Source organism: Photinus pyralis, unplaced genomic scaffold (genome assembly GCF_008802855.1).
Source record: "Photinus pyralis isolate 1611_PpyrPB1 unplaced genomic scaffold, Ppyr1.3 Ppyr1.4_LG3b, whole genome shotgun sequence".
NCBI classification, from domain to species: domain Eukaryota; kingdom Metazoa; phylum Arthropoda; class Insecta; order Coleoptera; family Lampyridae; genus Photinus; species Photinus pyralis.
The window spans coordinates 22,819,727-22,842,244 of record NW_022170510.1 but is presented as its reverse complement, the minus strand read 5'-3'; the positions used below and the strand labels follow the sequence as shown (position 1 = coordinate 22,842,244).

The 22,518-nt window shown below is 35.5% G+C and overlaps 1 protein-coding gene across 3 annotated transcripts in view; it reads left to right on the top strand.

Annotated features, from left to right (window-relative positions):
- The window catches only part of LOC116167191, a 164,149-nt gene that overhangs the window by 108,467 nt on the left and 33,164 nt on the right, over positions 1–22,518 (top strand). For all 3 annotated transcript variants that reach the window (XM_031482455.1, XM_031482456.1, XM_031482457.1), the window contains 3 exons: positions 8,062–8,217; positions 11,761–12,087; positions 17,967–18,188. In XM_031482455.1, the coding sequence (XP_031338315.1) occupies positions 8,062–8,217; positions 11,761–12,087; positions 17,967–18,168 (685 nt within the window). In that variant the 3' untranslated portion in view covers positions 18,169–18,188. The remainder of the gene's footprint in view (positions 1–8,061; positions 8,218–11,760; positions 12,088–17,966; positions 18,189–22,518) is intronic.

Here is a 22,518-nt window from a genome sequence, read left to right as displayed (position 1 = left end):
GAACCCGCAGTTTTTCCTGTTTCCGCTTCACTCGAAGTCCGATAACTGTAATTTAATTAAAATACTCAAGATTAAGGACATTGTTAAAAAATTGTGTGTATGGTTGGTTTTGCTGACTTTTGTTATACGGCACAAACGAGCACAAACGAAGCACAAACGATTGCAATTAAACCCGTCGTTTGTGCTTTAATTTCGTGCGTGAAGTCAGCTGACCATTTTGAATTGTCCATAATTGTTGTATGGTTGGTTTTGCTGACTTACTTTATAAGGCACAAACGAGCACAAACGAAGCACAAACGATTGCGATTAAACCCGTCGTTTGTGCTTTAATTTCATGCGTGAAGTCAGCTGACCATTTTGAATTGCCCATAATTTTTGTATGGTTGGTTTTGCTGACTTTTTATACGGCACAAACGAGCACAAACGAAGCACAAACGATTGCAATTAAACCCGTCGTTTGTGCTTTAATTTCGTGCGTGAAGTCAGCTGACCATTTTGAATTGCCCATAATTTTTGTATGGTTGGTTTTGCTGACTTTTGTTATACGGCACAAACGAGCACAAACGAAGCACAAACGATTGCAATTAAACCCGTCGTTTGTGCTTTAATTTCGTGCGTGAAGTCAGCTGACCATTTTGAATTGTCCATAATTTTGAATGGTTGGTTTTGCTGACTTACTTTATACGGCACAAACGAGCACAAACGAAGCACAAACGATTAAACCTAAATCCGTTGTTTGTGCTTTTCATGGTCAGCTCACTTCACGGACCCACAATACCATTACGCCAAATTACACAATTAAAGTTTCTTTTTATCTTTAGAGTAACCAACCTTGCACCTGTTGACCACAATTCTGCAGTAACCTGATGTTTGTTTCGATAGTTATTGAGTGTGGGCAATAAAGGCATTTATTATTATTATTATTATTATTATTATTTGGGGGGCTACATGGGGTGGTAGATAAATGATAAAAGTAACCTGTGTCTATACTTTTTAATTTCCACCTCAAGTTAGTTGTACACTAACTACTAACAATTGTTTCACGAAACCATTTTGCGCCAATCGCCTCGATATTCTAAAAATCAAAAACAATAGAAAATCTACAACAAGTATACATTGTGCACAACTCTTGTGCATATAAAGCGCCCCATTTAAACAGCGAAATTTGATGGCTACCTACTACAAAAAATTCCAGGACTCCAGGACCATTCCCCTAGAAGTAGTTCAAAACGGTAGAAGTAGGTCCGGACAGACGGACGGACGGACAAAACGCAACCAATAGCACATTTTTGTTAATTCTTAAAAAATGCGCTAAAAATTATTATAGTTTTGATAGCTGCTGAGCATAGCGTTTTTCAACTCGAGTGCAAAGTTTGACACACGAACGTAGTTGTACAAATAACCAATACCACAGATTTAAATATTTAAATCTGTGCCAATACCCGACTACTTTTCCTGCCGCTTGTCACATTGGTAATGTCTATGACCAGAGCTGACATTAATCAAAAGTTCTATGTGAAAATTCACATTTTATATTAAAATACAATTAAAAAAATACGAAGGATGAGGTGGGTAATGAAACTGATAATACTCGTATTAAACTTGTCATTTTCATTTTGCCTAAGAACGATGTTCAGATTCTTTATGTATTCCTTCAAATAAGTAGGTACAAACAACTATAGCCTTAAATTTAATATTATCAGAAACGTAAGATGCAGAGGGATACAGTCCAATTTTTGTGTATTATTGGTGTGGAAAAATTACATATTTATAGGAAATATTGTGAAAGAGTGTATCCATATACAGGTTGTATCAAATTCGGTGATAAGTACAGAGATCTCGCTTATTAGAAGAAGATAGAGAATTGGTTAAATGGACAAAAATGATCTTCGAGTTATGCCTAAATAACATCAGAAAAGAAAATTTACTCCCTCTCCAAAGTGTATTAAATATGGCGAAAAATAAACCCATGTGAAGTTGGCCCCGCCCACATGAAATAATTTAACAAAAATGCGTCGACAGTTAGTACTAGGTTAGTGCTCAAAGCTTATCGTTAGTGCTGCTACATAACATAAGAAAAATAAAAAAAACCGGGGCGGGGCCAACTTTACACTCAACTTGTATTTATCGAAATTACGAACGCACACGGCGTTAGTGCTACGTTAGTGCTGTTAAATGCCAGACAAACCGTATCTCAAATTCTTTCGCTGTCAAGTGTGAAGTTAGCCCTCTGACGTTTTACCTTTCCAAGAAAAACGAAAAAAACGAAAATATAGTGTGAAGTAGGCACCTCCCATGACTCGTTTTTTAAAGAAACGCGCATACGAGCGTTAGTGCTACGTTAGTGTTGTTTTGTGTTCGAATATTGCGGGTTTAACGTTTTATCTTTTCAAGGAAAACGAAAAAAACTAAAATATTGTGTGAAGTTGGCACCGTCCATGACTCGTTTAAAAAAAAACTAATACGAATGTCAGTGCTACGTTAGTGTTCTTTTGTGCTCGAATATTGCGGGTTTAATGTTTTACCTTTCCAAGAAAAACGAAAAAAACTAAAATATTGTGTGAAGCTCCACCCATGACTCGATTTTAAAGAAACGCATATACGATCGTTAGTGCTACGTTATTTGGGGATGTATTTAGGAACTAATAAAGAGACTTTCTTTGGGGAACTCTTTCTGTTCTCTTAGAAATAAATTTTTGGTTATCATTAATACTTTATTTTATATCGATACCAACTTCTGTTTTTCATATGAGAGCAATTTTAAAGTTTTAGGTCATCTAATTAAATAGAGAACAAATCCTGATTTCAAAAATGTATAACGTGTTTATCAGAAAATTAAAAATAAGTTCAAAATTAAAAAAAAAACATTTGGAGTGACATTTTATAATAATAATCAATAACGGCAATATCCATGAATACAAACGCACTAGTTTACAATAAAGTAATGGGTTCGTTTGACATCATACAATTTTTGAAATGTTTGTACCTTCTCGGCTCCATAACTCCAAAAGTATTAGTCTTATGTAAAAAAAGTATAGAACCATTATTGTAGTAAATTTTGTTAGCTTTGAGTTTTATTTCAAAAAAGAACTTTTCGCTAATAGTTACTGAGATACAAGCGAAAAAATAAATAAAGAGTCCTTATCCCTTATTCCCCCTCTCTCGCGCTCACTGTCCGCCCATTAGGACTTTTTATTTTCTTGAAACTTAGAACTAAGGAACAATTGTGCCAATTTTCAAAACTTCGGGAATTTTTTCCTTCGATTTGTCTATAATACCGTGCTATTGAAAACAAGGCACCATTTGAAATTTACAAGATTGTACAAAGACAACTGTGTAATGAATAGGAAAATTGTTTCAATTTATTTCCGAGTATATAAATGATTACAGACATTCTTTCTTACTTATACCAAAGAGTAACTAATAAGTATTCTTTGCTTATACTGAAAATTGTACTGTTTCCAGGAATGTCACCACACTAAATTACATATAAGTTCCTTTACCTTACTGAATAAAAAATTGCAATAACACACTAAGGAATTATTTTCCTCATACATATATCAAACTATTCCTTTGGCTATTTAATCTGGTATATTATACGCAATATGCATTCGTTATCCTATACAAAAGATAGTAAAAAGCTATCTACTACTTGGGAAATGGGAAAAGGTTAAGGTACAAGATCCGAGATAAATATGATTTCATTTCACGTGTCGTTTCAATGAGAGTTTGTTTTTATAAGAAAGTATATATATCTAACCTTCGATCTTAGCACATTTTTTTTTTAACATTTTGGGTGGTTTGGTGAGATTCGCAATGTTATTTAATGAAACTGCCATAATAACCTAAAAGGTCAAAGCATCTTTTAATTTCTTTTCTTGGTGGACATTGGAAATTTTTGTATTGCTTTAAATGTGTATGGATTGGGAGAATATAATGAGATGTTCTAGGTAAGAGCGATCCGAACTCAAGTCCTGTAATTTAATTTTAACGAAGAGGGCTTGTTGAAATTTAAGACTTGAAGATTATTTGTCAATACCAATAAAATATAATCCTTGAAATACGTCCCGGAATTTAAATAATTTAGATAAAGGAGATTTGACAATTTGAATACTGGAGAATGGAGACTACGTTTGTTAGCAGATTTTTGGAAAACTGTAGATACCAACCAAGTGATCATATTTGATTTAGGAATAGTTTAAAAGCGATATCAAGATCAATAAAAAGCATAATACTTATAACGAATATTTTACAAATCTGGAGCGACATCGGGGCGCCATCAGGTCGCCATCACGGAACCAAGTCAATAAAGGAATAGCCCCCGAAATAAGAAATGAAGGCGAATGTGACGCATTCTTGCCGAGAAATATGATGTGCTTGTCTCTCTAAAACATTTTTGTTTGCTATATAAGCAGATTGAATTGTGTTTGGTGAATGTTGTAATATCCATGCCTAAATAGTAATAGAGAGGTTCGTGCTCATATGTTATAACTTATAAATTTACATGTCATAAATGTTATAGTCAATGATAAATAATAATTTACTGTTATAAATTAGGCAAAAATTAATTGCAATAAATAAATCATAAACCACGTAATTAAATTTACGCTACAATATGTAACTTGCGGTATGTGAAATTTTGCTGCATAGTTTTCAAACTTTAGGATGTCGTTGGTGAGACATTTAAAATCATGGTACTATTTAGTACTGTCCTGATATTGATACGAATTTTCATCTTGAGAATTATCCTGATATTCGAATTCATTTCCATGGTGTAGGGAGGGAAACTTCGTTAGAATCTAAACCATTGAATGAATTGTTCTCTTGTTCATGAAGTTTAGGTAATGTTGTTCATTTTCTTTATAGTTCACAAAATGTTCGTGTGACGGACCATTACGGTAAAAGATTATTTTTTACACACGTTCTACTATTCATGGTATTCTAACGAAAGGTCACACGAAATGATTTGGTTTGTACAAACTATAACTTTCCTGGGCGACTCCTTTCCGAGATCAGTAGGTGGCTGGGGGAGGGAGGAGCGAGAGATTTTATCCTTTATGGTACTCTAATGATAGGTCTCAACGAGAGGAATTAATTTCTACCAACCATAGTCTCCTTCTCGACTCCTTATCGTGATCGGATATAAATAATTTCTTATATCTGGATGTCTGGATGAAATATATCTATTGATGATGCTAAAACTTTACGAGGGAATATCTCGAAAACGCTTTGTCGGAGGAAAGTACCCACAAAGGCAAAATGAATTGTCTGGACGAGTCATATCTATTGGTGAAGTCTCCCGATTAATCATCTAACAACAAAGAAAACATATAGCCGGCTACTACCTTATAATGCAACCATTTACTAAGTTATTTTAGTTTTAAAAATTGCGCTTTATCTGCACAAGAGTTGCGTGCACATGTATACCTACTTGTTTAATTCGGTGTTAGTTTTGCTTTCATTCGAAGTTCATTTAAATATCATAACAAATAAAAAAATTGCATTGCGCAAATACAAAACTTCAATTACGCATGCGCAATTTTTTTTCATCTGCATAGTAGCTTGAGGTTTAAGGAATATTTTCTAACACAGAACACCGCGGGCATTTGTATGTTCTTTGTAACAAGAATTATAAAACAAACGTTTTTTAGAGGTTTGGACAGTTTTTGGGATGTAATTTTTTGACACGATTGTTTAAGTCGCTGGCCTTTTTTGTACCCTTAAGAACAACCAGTTTTTAAGGCGATCGGACGTAGATTCACCGTAAATAGGCTTATGTGTAGATATACATAAAGAAAGTAATCAACATATGTTATTGTGTAGACATTTCTTATAATCTAAAAGACATATTATAACTACTTACTGAACGATGTAAATTAATAGTTATTTATTATAGACGATAAAGGGAGATCAAAGATGGTAAGTCACGAGTCGCGCGAGTGAATTAACTTTCACGAGATGGTTAGATTCCCTTTATACGACGATTTAATAATACAAAACTTTATTTTATAGTATAAACAATATAAATCATTGTAAATCCTCTGACAATTCTGAATTTAATTTAGACGTCAAAAATAGCAAGCTTAGGTTCTTCGATAGCGTTCGTTTCCATAGAAACACCATTGTCATAATGTTTCAAACGTCATTTCCTATCTCACTTCCAATCAAATTTGAAATAAGAATGACATAATTATGTCAGTAGACATTAGACAATCATTTGTTTCACTTTATCTACCCTTGCGGTTAAAGTAATCACTTTATCTATCCTCACGGTTAAATAAAACTGTCACTTTAAAATATGCTATATAATAAAAAAAATCTAATTTCGGCAAAATCTAAATATCCACTTTGATCGCCCTCTAGATTCATAATTGCTTGAGATTTTCCTATACGAAAAACTAAACCGATATAACACAATATCTTTTCCTTGCTAATCCTTGCTAATGGGTAAATTTTCTTTAAGGCAAGACAAGACAAGACAAGACAACGAGGCTTGACTTGAACTAACAATTTTAAAGTCTAACATGTTACAATTCAAATATACTACAAATACTAACTAGTCTTATCATCAATTATGTTAAAGAGGTAATATAACTAGGGAGGGATCTTCTACCATCTGATCAAGGAAATGTTACATCAGCTGTGTTCTTTATTGCTTTAGTGCATTTCATAAAACAGAGTTTAATGCAAGATGTAGTAAAAAAGTAGAGTCAAGTAGACAAAATTCTCTCATTTTACAAGCTGTTTAACGACCCTAATATTATCCTTGGTCGCAACACCTGCGAGCTTAAGTGTTTTGTTTTATAGTTCGAAATGCAGAGCTTCGTCATAAGGTTTAACTTTAACGAATTCAACAGCTAACTTAATCAACCGTATAGAATAGATTTGCTAGTAAATTACTAGGTTAGGGCCCCAAGTTACAATACCGTAGAGCATCCTTCGAAGGAAATTAACAATTCAAAATTACATAGCCACAGAGTTGAAAACCGCACAGCACAATTCGACAAGTAAATTCAAATAAGAGGGGTTGATGTTTGATGGAGAAGGGTGCACGTTCTGCCGTTGACAGCTTCTAAAATTTCGGACATTCGATTCAGTGCTCGCGCATGTCTCACGTTTTTAAATTTGTTGCTTTATTTTACCCCCTGTCTTCTACAATTATTTCCATTTCTCTGATGATTATTTCATTCTATTCAACGTATAGAGGATGCACTATAGTTAACCGTGTCTTTAATATGGGTCGTGTCCTAAGAAACACAACTAGGCAGAAATTGTGGAACATAACCCTAGCCATGTATCCCAGCTACTCAGGAAAGAAAGTCAGTAATGAGCTTTGAAGGTTAAACGATTTCAGATATTACTAACCGATTGTGACTAAAAAATATTTCTTTGTCATTTAATAATAGTATATTAAGAAACAAGTGTATAATCATTAATCAAGTATTAAGCGAATTTAAACGTTGCAAATGTTTTAAAGACCATTTTGATTGACTTTTTTCGCACGCTCAGGCGTGAAATTAGCAGTGAATATACCTTACGCATATTCTATTTAATTTGCTTATAGACTAAAACCATGATATGATAGAAAACTAAGCACCCAACGTCATTTTGGTGTGAAAGTTTGATGAGGTATTTATTGATCGATATTACTTCAATGTTTTCGTGGCAATAATTATAAAATAAGGCACACTTTATATTTGCTGAAAAGAAAAAGTTTTGAAATAATGTTCACCTGAGACATCAAACCTTTTTATACTGAAAACTTAATTATCTACATACTTCACAGGCACGGTACGTCGCGAGTTTAGCAGTTTGGTTTATGATGAAATTCTTCCCCGTTCATTTTTCCGTACCTAACGCAATATTACGCCGTGAACTGATTTTCAAATTGCAATTTCTGTTCAATCAATACTATTCCGTGACAAAGTTATTTGCTTTGTTCATAATCCGCATAATTCATTTAAAATTACACAATGAGTGGGGACTTCTGTTTAAATTGCAGCACTTAATTACCTCGTGCTATAGTATCTACACAAAAGTGATATGGCGTTATAATTCCAGGTATGCGGGACCACTGGCAACTATATGCTATTTGCATGTGAAAATATCAAGAGAACTTCAAAGTCAAGAAGGCTCCCTGGCAGTTGTCATGTTCGAAACCAGAAGTCGAGAAAGTCGTTCAAGAACCGACTCTCACTCCACCACAACAGATTTTCGGTAAGCGTCAGAAACCTGACAACTAAACCAATATAAACGCGTCTACCAACCGCAATTTACATTTTCATCTTAAACGGTTTTATAATTTAACCAACTTCACAGTGTTCCTATAACCTAAGCTTCAACCCTATTTAAGCACTTTAATATGTAAGTATTTACATTAAATATCATAGGGCTGAGTGGGTAATCCGTTCCCATTTTCCCGAAACTGAATTATTAGGGGTGCAGCAAGTTGTAGTTGAGACGGGACATCTATGTGCATTTTCCTCTCTATTTTTCGATTTTATTTTATATGTGCAATTTCAATATCAAAGAAAATGAAAAGTGAAGGGGTGGAAGATTGCTTTCCGTTCATAAAATCCATTTTTGATGTATTATTTTTTTTTTATTTGTACCTCTACTCCCTAGTGATATAAGATACAACTATAAGTATAAGCAAAAGAATCAATTCGAGTTTATGTGTGTGCGAAAGACGAATGCCTACCTTATATAACTACAACAGAACTTGCTTTTTCTTTTCAACTTATTTTAATATTGGCTGTGTTGTCTTCTAATGTACATATTTGATTTGACATTTGCGCTTCTATTCTTCTTTGTCCGAACAAGGACGGTAGGTATTTAACGTACAACACTGCCTTTCTTTTACATCTGCCTTCAGTGTAGATATGTATTCAGAAGATTATTTTAAGGTGGATATTAGGTATACCTACTATAAACGCGGTCAGATCCGAACAGGACCAGAACTAAATAAATAAAATTGTCGGCGAACTCCGTAACCTTACCTTGCGGATGTTTGGCCTCTTATCTCCTCTTAGAATCTAAAATTCAAAACTTAATGCTTTAATACTCTGCTTTGATTGAACTCTAATAAATGTGCAAATGACTTTAGTTGATTGAATACATTAAGAAAAACCAAGACGATCACATTCCATTTTTCTTTACACGTTCCTGGGTGTAAAATTATGGTTTGACACATAAAAAGGAATACAAAAAATGCAATTTCTATTTCGTGATCATGTGGCAATAATCTAATCTATCATTTTTTATACATATTAAATTCCTGGTACCTTCTCCTGTTTAAACTATACACCTACTTCTGAGTGCTAAACAATGTTTTTATCCAACCAAAGGGCTAGTATTACGGAAATTAAATGCAAAATTCTAATCAATTTACTAAAATACCCCAATTCCTATGTTTGGATTCGATTCTTATCAATGAATATAATATAAAATCTGTTTCATGCACATAATTCTCCGTGGTCAATTTCTTTAGGAATACAGGAATGCGCAGGAATAAAATGGCAACGTTCGTCTGTGTCGATATTAATTTTTACCAATTTATTAACTTGAACCTTTTTGCAGGATTGCACCGATTAATTCTCTGTCGTATGCCGTTGTATACAAACTTGATTTATCGCACAATACGCTGTCCAATGACGTGATTCAAGTTTGAGAAACTTACTTTTAACCAGCCGATACTGTTAGGTATCCCGATGAGTTTTAATATCGGTGCATTTACGCGCGGTTTGGTTTTAAAAGCAGTTCGCCAACTAGAAAATGTTCCTTCGCGTATATGTTGTCACTCGTAAATAAACGGCCTTATCACGAATCAGGCTTCTAAAAAAAGTTTCTGACACTCGCAATTTGTCACAAGCCCGAATTTTTTTCTCGGCCACCCATTCGACTTTTCGGAGTTCTCGCTACTTCATTTATTTTTAGTCTAAGTTAAACAGTAAATTCTTTACTATTACTCTGATAAGTTTCACTCAATAAATGCACGATAGACAAATTCCCTCATAAACAGTGTACGTGATCGCTCGCGAATTAGTCTTCGAATCCCTCGCGCTCCCACTTCTTTCGCTATTTGAATCTCGCCCACTAGAAAAACCGGAAAGGGATTTATTTCTGGACCCTAATGACCTCGACCCTTACTCAAATCAAACAACTTCGCAATGAATTGCAAGTGATAGGCATGTTTAAGAACAAAAGGGCTGAAATTTAATATTCCGGCCATTGAGGATATTCTTAGTGTGGACATTGAAGATATATAAGTCCAGTTGTCTCCTTGGAAATGAACTGTTAGTTATAGATACATAATTAGCAGAAGGAGTATGCCAAAAATTGGTATCGGTATCTTTTTTTTTGAATGACAATTCAACTCATGTATAAAAAATCACATAAGCCGCAGTGTAATTGTCACTTTGACAGCGGCAAAAGTTACCTGCAACTTTTCCAGCGACAAATGCACTAGTGGTTTTTTCACTTATTCATTTTCGAACCAATAATCGCATTATCCTTACCCATATGACTAGTTTGACGTCTGTCAATAATTGATTAGTTTGGTGAATTTCTTGTTCGTTAAATTGTCCTGCCGAATTACACTCGAGGTTTGTATTTAAACCGAATAAATTTGGGTTGTGGCAATTCAAATCTGTTTCCTTTTAGCAATTGGACTCGAAAAACTGTCAACCTAAAAATGCTCCACCTGCGGTGTCGCATTTTTATTAGTTGACAGTTTTTCTCGTCTAATTGCTAGGCAACAGATTTTCATTACCTAAACAACCCAAATTTACTCGGTAAAATACAAACCTCTTGTGCAATTATAAGTGATAATTTTCAAATTATCTAATTTTATATGCAAATTGATTACAAACGTGATAATAGTCTTTCATATGGTGCAATTCTTTGTTTGATTATGGAGTGTACACAGGGTTGCAACCAATCGTTGGAAATCTCAATTTTAACCGAATAAATCTGAAAGACAGGAGTTTAATTTTTACATTGCATTTTCCTAGTCCTTATTTATAGAGACATTTTTTTTAAATTTTAACCACAGATATGTATTTCTAGTAAAGCCAAACACATGACATAGTAAAAATAAGATGAGCGCATGCGCAAATTGCGCAATGCCAAGTTTTTTGTTTACGGAGATACATTTTTTTGAAATTTTAACTACAGACAAACATATCGTATGGAGTAATAAGCGCAGACTGCGCATGGTCATGTCATGTTCATTCTTTAGTGGAAGGTTTTAGTAGGTAGCTATTGTCTACTGTTCTCTAACAAATAAATATAAATAGATTTGTTTAACGTTTTTAAAAAAATTAAACGTTACAATATAGTTATTTGTGAACGAGTGACAAGGATGAGATCTATGGAAAATGATCCAGATTTGAACAGAACTATAATTTCACACGTGAATGTATGAGTTCCATTTGGAAACAATTTACATAGTAATGCAGTTCCACTATCCCTGAAGCGAAATGAATACTCCCTCGAACAATACACATGTGGCGTGATGAATGAAGCTGCCCCTGTTCTTATTATGAAATCTCGTACAAAAAGGTGAACATATTTTATGATCTTATTACCTACTATAAAGCACGATGTGATGCCATCGTATCTAAATTCATTGTTCCCATGACAAAGAATCTTTTTCAAATGGAACACGTGAAGTTTTACGGCAAAATAAGAAAATTTATGATGCAAATCCTGGTACACACCGTTCGTTTTTTTGCCTAACATGTCTAATTTATGTTTCAGCGGTAGCCGAGTGGAAAGTGACGGTATAAGCCAATTTAGTAGAGGAAGTTTTCGTGATCGCGAAGGCAGTCGAGCCCGTTATGAAATATATGAGAGCGAATTGGACGTTCCAAAGGAAAAGAGAACTCAGAAATATCTTGTGTCCATGGTTACAATGTATGCGATATTTTTATGTCCATTAATGGTTCTTCGGCTTGCAAGGCTTGCGCTATTAGAAACGTACGATAATAGTGGCCATTTTGATATCACTTATACGACTTTAGTTTGGTTCGCCTTCCTGCCAACATGTTCCACGCCACTTTTGTTTACGTCTTGGCAGATGAGTCGGTGAGTAGGTATCTATTTAGATGATTTCTCAGATAATTACTACTAATGACAAATAATAGTAATAGACATACCCTTAGAATGCTTAAATGACCTTACTCATCACACACCTGCATGATCCGAGCTCAATTTTACTTTTGTTTGCACAGGATTGGACTTCTGAGCAGTAATCCTTATTGCGTTTGCGATTTTTCCGATTAGCACGTAAAATCTCTACCGCTTTTCAACACAAGATACCGTCTTTAGTCTTGGTTAACAATCTCTATCCGTTATAATTGGCTTCCCCCCACTGTTAGGTAGTAAGCAGATGACTATATGGGATTAAAAAAATAAGCTGAGAGGACGTGATAAATACTGGAAATAATTACCGTGGCCAAGGCAAGATTATTATAAACGGAAACGGCACGACTCTAATTTAATGCTTGCACTGATAAGATTATTATCCTAAATTTCATAATTTGTGCCATAAAGTTGGAGGCCATTACAATATCAAAAATCTTAACTTCTGTATTTAATATCGGTTCGAGGAAATGAAACGTGTAATTAAACGGAACAGACTAACAGGCAATACTTTACAACGTGAGCTATTAGACCGGTCATATCTGTCTTAGCTTAGCATTGATCTATAGAAATACACGGCCACAAAATAGTAAACTGACCTACAGATATACCAATAGGTGGGTAATAATCTAACCTGAGGGTTAAAGTGTAAAATCTTCTGTATATGAACTCCCCGACGTCAGCTGTAATAAAGCTTTAATCTGGTAAGGACGAAGGTGGTAAAACCGATGTGAAGCAAACTTTCTGTAGCCCCTTGAGCTTTATTTCGTTTACTCATTTTTCTTTAATGCTCGTACAAGGCCTTATATATTTTTTTCTACTCCCATTCGTGAAATGAAATTTCACACGTCGATCATAATGACGTGTAAAGCGAAATATTTAACACGATGCGTGAAATACAATGCAAGTTTATGGGATTTATTTCACGCATCTCTTCCATAAGAGGGTATACACTTTTCGGCACCGACATCGTTATTGCGTGCGTGCTTTGGCTGCAATTTTGACATTTTGTTATTAGACGTTGAATCCACGGTCCGTATACTAAACGGTTGCCTCACTTTGCCGATTATGACGTATTTGGGCCTGTAGTAAGCACCTCCCACCACATAATCCTCCTGCTATAACCATTTGGTAATAATTATACTACCAAAAAGACTTAATTTTTGATGCAATCGTTACGGCTTGCATTGCGTTTATTACTGCAATGATATTTTAAGCAACAATCAGGAGTAGCTTATTTCTTGTACGTTTCTACAGTGACCAGTGCATACCTACGATCGTCGACGTTTGCTATACGTTTAGGTACCTACCAATAAAACTACTATTTTACTTATGGAATGGAAAGATTTATAATTCAATATTACATGCATAATTATGTTTACATATCTAATTCTTCTGTACGTGTGTTTGGGACTGAACTCCTAACTCCTATATTGAATCGTGCACCTACCTAAAAGAAGCAGGAAAAGCACCTTTCAAGTACCTAATCTTTGGATCATGAACAGTCGTAATGAAGCACAAGATTCGCGGGCACACACATACATGGTGCGCTACCAGTTTAATTTATACCTATAGGTAACCAATAGTTCCATATCTTGAAAGAAAATTATTACAATAAAAAAACGCGACAAATGAGGGTGAGAGACGTATACAATACACCTGTGCACGATGCCCGTGGTAGAAGCCGCAAGCGTACAGAAATGTCAGAAATTGTACCACAGGCCAGAGTACGTCACGTCACAAGCGGTAATTCCCTCTCTCACTCCGCGTCCACAAACTGCAGCGAGTGAGGCAACCGTTTAGTATACGGACCGTGCGTTGGATAAACCGCTGCCAATGGTAACTTCAATTGTGGCTTTACGCAGATAGCACATTAATATGTCAAATTTAGTAGTTTTATTATGTGTGCCGACTTACCAAGCACCCCACCTCAAATTACGACTGCAGCTAACGAAGCGAGCTCTACCCTACTACCAGTTAAGTCTTTAAACATATGGAATAGAGAGAATAAGATTCCTATTTCTCCGGGAATGTTATTTTAATCTTCTTATCCGCGTTATCCAAAATCTACCCTAAAGTACGAACTTATTTAAAAGGAAAAAAATGAGGGACAAAGCTTTTCAGTTCTTCCTTTACCAAATTTTGTTACAATCGGTTCAGCCGCCGTTTAATCGGAAATGAGAGTACAGACAAACCGACACAACGAGATTTTGTTTCATTCGGATTCCTGGTGCGTCAAAACATGTATTTTTGTCAAAAAAGTGCGGGGGGTCATTTTTTGCCCCAAAGCTATACCTACCTCCAGGGCCGGACCTACCATTTTTTCTAGGAGGGGAAGCTTCATTTTTGGCCCCCCCCCCCCCCTCGATCCCAAACGATTTACAAAAAGGCATACTACTATATGAGTCGTACATGAAGTTGAAGTAAAACTTAGGTTGAATTAGAAAGTGTTATTTTAATGAAATAAAAAAAATTTTTCATTTTACATTAATTCAAAACAATAGAAACAATAAAAAGAACCTAATTCGACATATTTATGCTAGTCACAGGTAAAAATTCAGTTGAAACAAGAAATCTAGCCTCAAACTCGCCGTAGGCTCACTCACTCGGTCGCGGTAGCCGGTAAGACTGAACACTTGTGGCTCAGGTGGCTGGAGAGCGTGGTCCGGGGTGGCGACTTGCCCGTTGCGCCGTAGAAAATAACCTGCCACTTTTAAAATATCTGTTAGTTTTGCAAAAATATGGTGTACTGAATTTAGAATTTTCACTCACGTAGACGGTGCTTGACATTAAAAACGATAAATGCTTATAAAGTTTTTATTTATCTTTATTTAAAAAATGGCGGCTCCATCCCATCATTTGGCGGCTGGCGCCCCCCTAACTCCGCCGCCCGGGGCGCAAGCCCTTTGAAATTTATAAAGAAGGCACCTGATGAAACATTTTTACTAGTTAAAGTAAGTTGTTATAAATTAATACTTAAATATGTAATTGTTATTTTGGGCCTAGGTTTTACCGCATGTTGAACAAACAGCCTGTGTAAAAATTCAACTAAAAATTGCTTTGCCACAAATCTGCCATTGTACTGAATTCAATTGACATTACACCGCGGTAGGCTTCGACGACACTGATAGTGCATGACGGATCATGTCCACACACCTCGTGTTTACTCGATCGGAAGACAGGAAGACGAACGAAGATGTTGTCCAATTGTAAGTCTATGGGGCCCTTTTCTTGCAATGTGTACAATGAAGCGGAACGTATGCTACAAATTTACTTCTTCTTCTTCTTTCCGTCTATCGTTATTAACGTTCCTTTACGTTAATTTAACTGAGGGCGGTTCGTATTATGTAATTATCGTCGGCTGCTCATCGTCTATACCCTCTTCTGGCCTTGTAAGGAAAACGGTCAATACTCTTTATTGAAATTTGACATGGTTCTTAATTTCTTAAAAATATCGCCTTGGCAGAGATGGGAATTCCGTTAGATCAGTTTCGAGTATTCTGCCGGCTAAGCCGAATTAGATTTTGCTGCAGTTTTCCTAATTCGTAAGGTAAATACCGGAGTAGTATATAGAACAACTTAAGACCTTCTGCAGGTGCACCTCTAAAAAGCATTATGCAGGTCACTATGTAATTGATGTTGAGGGTCCAGAACAAGAGAGGAACAATAAATAAATAAATGACTCGTCAACGAAACTTGCTTCTCGAAATGTTCATCACCTCATTGGTTGTATGAGCAGTTACCTTACCCTGCTGGAACTACAGCCCCTGCGCACTAAACGATTTTTTGTGCAATTGAACGCGAAACAACAACTTCGCGTTCGCTGTCATAGCGACGGCCGTTAAAGTAAAACAATGTCACATATATTTTGACAATCAGCATGTAGGTAATTACAAATCTTTTGGATAAATGTTAATATTAATCGTACAGTTCGTATTGTTACTTATACTTACTCCTGAAATAAAGTCTAAAGTGTTAGAAGCGTTATACTTTGAAACTGTAACATTTTGATTTTCATTAGAACTCAAACTGACAGGTACAGTTTTTTATACACTCGTTTATATTAAGCATGCACTTTAGCATCGAATACACACTCCATAAGCTTGAACTTTTTAAGGTCTTCGATTTTTCCATAAGGTAAGCTAATAGTACATTTTCAGACAAGGTTCCGGATATCGAAGAATCACTTTCGGAGGCACACATTTTGACTTTTCTTTCACGAAAAATTATTCATTGCTTATCTCATTTCCATGGTAAAATGAAAACCGGCCGTCTTTCTATTTGCGACGAAAATTATTATTTTTGAAATCTCATTTTTATTTATTGACCATTCTACACAATTGCACAAAAAATGTTGTGTATACCACGGCCGCGTCATTCTTTAACGTCCTCAAAGTTGCCTTGCCTCGGCCGCAAGCGGCCTCGGCGCCAATCTTCTTTTCGGTACGTTAAAGAATGACTTCGCGGCCTAAGTATACAAATAACTATTTCCGAAGTTCGGGAATCAGGCGTTCTTCCACATTAACCAATAACTTTGGGAATTGACCGTAACGGTTCGACCACCCTCTTCACAAAAGTATGGCCCAATGACACAACTTTTCGCTACAGCACACACCACAGTAACCTTAAGACTATGCAGAGGACCTTCATTTTGTTCTTCAGAATTTGTCGCCAACTAATATCGAAAGTTTTTTTTTACATAACCGTCCCGATGGAAATGTCTGCTTCGTTGATCATCATCAAAATTTAGTCATCAAGTCAATCATTTGCTCTGCATAGTCGTTAGGCTTTAACTGCTGGAGAATAGCCATTTAATCGAAACGCAATTTTCGTCAAACCGAGCGGTCAGACATGTGCAAAGCAGCAGCAGCTTTACGGCTGCCTAGGACTGGCTCATACTCGATCGATATTCTCTGGCGTTCGGGCGACCTGGATGACCTAGCTGTTTTCCGTTTTAACGTTGAACCGGGAGCTCAGAAGTTACCCACCTATAGCGGAATTGTGCTACGAGTTGCAACTCTTCCTCTTGAATCCACATTAAAACGTGTACGGAACTGCCGCTGAAAAGCAACGAGGAATCGGCACTTTTAAAAAACGCCTCTACAACAAACGCTCAACAGCAAACCGACCGCAACGACATCCAACTCTCCAGATTTTAAGCCAGATCTTATTGGCTTTGTGTGCAATTTTCTGTTTCCCCGGCGGTGTGGAGTTGAGGGTGAGGATTCGCTCACTTCTTTTCGTTGACTGAGCCCATAATTTTCTGTCTACTTACGAACGAGCGATAAACGACTGCACTCGAGACCGAAAGTCCACGGGAACGCGGAACTGATATAGGATATAATCTCTTGCATTTTACAGAACCATTTTTGACCACACTAACAGTTGCAGTAAAATGTTCTGTGATTCACAGAACCAAAGGCTCTGTTCTGGCCTGACTGTCAACTATAGTTAATGCTTACAAAATAGTTTAAAAAAAACTCTATGGATCATCAAATAATAATAAAATTAAAATGCGGTTAAATACAAAAGAAACAAACTAATCGCCCCAGTCAAATTTAATATAAGTTACGTTAGCCTAGTTTGCATATCAGATATATAAGAACGTTTATATTATAATTATAAAGGCTACTCGCAAATATTATATCTCTAATTCAATTAATTATTGTTAGACCTTTAGGCCATGTATAAATGGACGATCAAAAATGAGTGGCGGTCGCGACGCTTTTAGAAGTTCAAGTTAAGTAGGTAGTACGATTTATAACCATTATAACCATTTCTTGTTTTCATTTCAAAATCGGCGCTTCTTGTTCATTTTATAGGTCGGCAAAAGAACGACTTCGTGGGTACTTCCGCTTTAGTAATCGGAAATTGAGGCAGTCATGCGAAGCGGTAATTACCGCCGCAGGAGGCACACCGGCCAGAAGACCTCGTGCCAGCTCACGTCAAGGGGACCTTTTAGTACGGCGCAGCGAAGACGGGCACTCTGAAAGCTACAGTTTCCATCAAGATTTGGTTTCCTGATTACATACGAAGAAAATTCGGTATGTGAATTTTGAAATTTTTCACTAACGTTTCACCATTATTTTTATTATAATAAAAGCGACAAGTCACGGCGTCTCTTAGATTTATAACGTAATAATTTCATGAAGTTAGTACGAAAAACCATAAATCGTTACAGAGAAAAGTAGGTATAAGTAATAGAACATATATCAGAAAAGTCTTCTTACACGTTACACCGAATGTATAATAGCGCTTTATATTTCGTTACGGTGTATGTATAATAACGCAAGATGTATCTTGATGCAAAAAAAAGTCACCTAAGTTTGAATGCTGTGAATGACGTGATGTCTGGGTCCATTTATGTCACTTACGGAAAATATATTGTGTATAAATATTTACATAATTCTTCCAGTATGTCATTTAATTCATAATAGAAAGTTATTGCAACCTAGCAAAAACTTCCCTTGCTGTTTCCTGTATTTTTAGCTTATTTTAAAAAGTGTTATTGCAACGGCGCTCTTGTGCCTTGGAACTTTATTTTGACAAGTACATACCTGCGCCAAAATCTTATACACAGTAAGAAATTAAGTGGCAAATTAGAAAAAAAAAGTTGTTCCCACAGGTCTCCATTATTTCTTTGCAAATTTGGCACTAATTTAAGTGGTTTACTTTAGATAAAGTTGAAATAAATGAAATGTTAATTTTACAAATACTCTTTGTAATATCACTGCAAATAAAAAGTTATTTTAACATAAGCTTATGACAGCAATTGCAAAAAAATATTGAATGCACTCTACTTATTTGTGTTATTAGAAGCTTTATGAAATGGTGAAATATATAAATTGGAGTGGCAATACGCCAACCATTAAAGGTAAGTATTACAAAACGAAGGTGGAACTGTACCCATATATAGTAGTAATTTACCACATTATTTTATTTGAATAACGCTCTAGTTATTGCTATATTACTGCGTATGAAAATTCACTGTAACAGTATTGAATTGTTGCATTACCGAACAAAGGGTGGAAGTGCCCTATCACGTTGTTGTTACATAGACATTATAAAATTCATATTATGCCTAATACGAAGTAGAATTTTTCCACCAAGGAACAGTAAGGATGACTAAACCAATATGTTATTGTGACAGAATAATAGTGGCAATTCACTAAATTGATTTGTTATGATGGCATTTTGGTATTTGTTGCTTGCCACTATAAACATTGTCAAATTGCACGTTTTGCACATTATTTGCTAATGAATTTTCAATTACATGTATTTGAATAGTTATGACAATTTAATTAATTTTCGGTTAATTGTGATTATTTGCAAAACGAATTAGTCTTTGTTTAACCAAATTGAAATTTTGACCTCTTTGTTATACCTACTATTATATCTAATGAAAAAGTGTATTTTTTTAAAATAATTATGTTCCAATTAAATCCACATCAAATTATATATTGCATATATTCGATAAACAATACAATTTGGTGAATTTGTTATCCACTGAAGAAATTACCATAAAATAACAAAGTCCAAATAAACACATCATTTTTATTATCTATTTTAGCTATTAAAAAAAATGCTTAACAAAAAAACACATGTACGTACAATAAATTTGAAGAATATCTTAGGTTATTTAAAATAAACCAAATGACTTACAAAAAATTATCTTAATCCTAAGAAAGTATACTCTTTCGTGCTACATTAGTGCTTACTACTACTACAATTGCAAAGTGACGGATTTGTTTTGTAAGACGTAATCATAACAAATATTTAAAAAAAGTGAAATTATAGCGCATAGAAACTAAAAAAACAAGACGGTGCCCCAGCTCAAAATGCGTTAATTGTTCGAAATAAATATTTGTAGATTTTCTTCAACATCAGTTAGTTCACTGTTTTGTTCATTGTTTTCTTTAAATGTTGATCGAGCTTATCTGTCAATAGGCGACTGCATTTTTTGTTATTTACTATCAGACTCGCTTTCAGACAAGATGTATTAATAAAACAATTTATTGTAGAGAACTTATTATTGAAAATAAATATGACATAGGTATCATACATTTTCGGAAATCTTATAAAACAATCATTTTTTTAAAACCATGGCCACCAAACATTTCGATTTAAAAATATCCACTTTGAGTTAGTTACAGCGAAGGTACTAAAATGGCTAGAAACAGCGACTAGCGACATATTTACGTTAAAGGGCGCCTGAATAAAGCTGACACGGTTTTGTTCTAGCTTCAAAAATAAGGGAGTTACAACAAATTGAAGGAATCGGCCATTTTTTAGTTCTTCTCTGTAGGGGAAAAAACAAAAGACGGCACTTGGTTTCTGACAACGGTAATGGAATAAGCATGAAAACAGAGGTACCGAGTACCTAAGCTATTTTCGTTTATATGTCCTAATAAGAAAGTTATCCGTTTAATCCCATCGAAATTGGACCACACTGAACATCACACGAAATAAGGGGTAAAGTGGTCACGTACCCCATCTGAAGGGCACCCCATTGGATGGTGACAACATTATGTTTTGTTTTTTTTCTATTTTGTTTTGTATATATTCTATGCACTGTCCAATAAAAGGCAATTTATTAAGAATTAGATTAAACCAGCATCATGTTTAAATTTGGACAATTTGAGGTTTTTGTTTTGTTTTCTTCAGAAAACCTGACTGGCACTAATATGTTAAAAGCTAAGCTTGTTTTGAACATTAAAACAACGTTGCAAGCCCATACGTTTAAACACATACTCTCGTATGTATTACCTAACTATACAATTAGCCCTGTGATGTATCACAAACGTTAAACCTAACGTGCAGGTTATCTGCCATAACGTGCACTGCACTTTCAGTTTGACGTTTCTGATACATCACAGGGCTGAATGTATGACTTATAGGGCCTGCCACACAGAGCGCGGTCTACGATATCAGTATTCTATGTAAATGCATTGTTATACTTACAGGTTTTACTTTTTTTTCTATCAAACACGTACAATAAAATATGTAGGTTTAATAGACAAATAAGCTAACTTCGGAATGAAATTTATTAACTATACTTACTCTAATATACAACCAAAATGAAATATGTGCATAATTCAGTGGTACTTTACTGCTTCTCCAGTTTCTTCTTCCTCCCGCTTGATCTTTTTCTCACACAAGTGGTGCGTCGCTTCTCGTGAGCCCTGTACCCCACACAAATGTTTCAGGTCGATAAAGTTAGCACCCCCACTTTTCCCAAATCAAGTAAACATATGCCTATAATTTAGATATTCATATTCGGGCGGCCAATAGACTCGGTACGCGTCAACTCGCCAAGGGCGACTCGCCACCGGACCACTCGCCACCGACTGACTCGCCAACGGAACAACTCGCCAACGAAATATTTTCCCCTGTTTAATGTGTCGTTCAAATAACGATGTGATTGTCAAATTTTCTGTTCAAATAAATCGAAAGAATGAGTAACAATTTCTTGTTCCAATATTCAACCCCATTGTCGAAATTGACATATGAGAATAAGAATGTATATGATTGTCGATAGCGATTTATACAGTACCTAGGTACTATTTTCGTTAAAACGGTTTTCGGCATGAAGGAAGTGCTGTTGTGGTCAGTTTATATAGTTTTTTTAGCGATGACATTAAAAATTATAGGTATTCCATGACTACAATTTTTCGATAAACTTTGTTTACAAAATTAGGGAAATTGACTATAGCATTTGTGGGATGGATTTGTATGACACATTAAACAGGGAAAATATTTCGTTGGTGAATTGTCGCAGTGGCGAGTCGTCCGTTAGCGAGTTGTCGCGTTGGCGAGTTGTCCCGTTGGCTAGTCGGTCGGTGGCGAGTCGCTCTTGGCGAGTTGACCGTGTCCCCAATAGACTACGTCGCTGAAAAACAATAGCGCCTTTCTTATATTCTTAAGACGGTGTTTACTAATTTTCAAAGCGATAGGAGTTTCTAAACGGTTATTGTTATTGTGCGCATGCACAGACATACAAACGGACAGATATGCAGACAGCAATACACAAGGAGGATCGTTACTAATTTAGCAGTGTTTCGACCCTAATATTCCCTCCCAACTAGCGCCCTGGCTCAGACGACTTCCTAACAATGTTTACAAAAAAATGTTTGTGTTTAGTCTTTTTTTTAGAAAACAATTGTTTAAATAATGTATAAATTGTTTAAACAGTGAAAATCTAACTAGGGTACAACTTAGTCTTTAATTCATAGTTTTTAATGCGACTAATGACAACCTTGCTGGCTCATGGTCTAATAATACCTATAGACAGACGACACACCCACAGATATGAATAGCGCAAGCATCATGTTAAAAATCCAATGCAGATTTGGACTACTTCAAATTTTTCTCTGC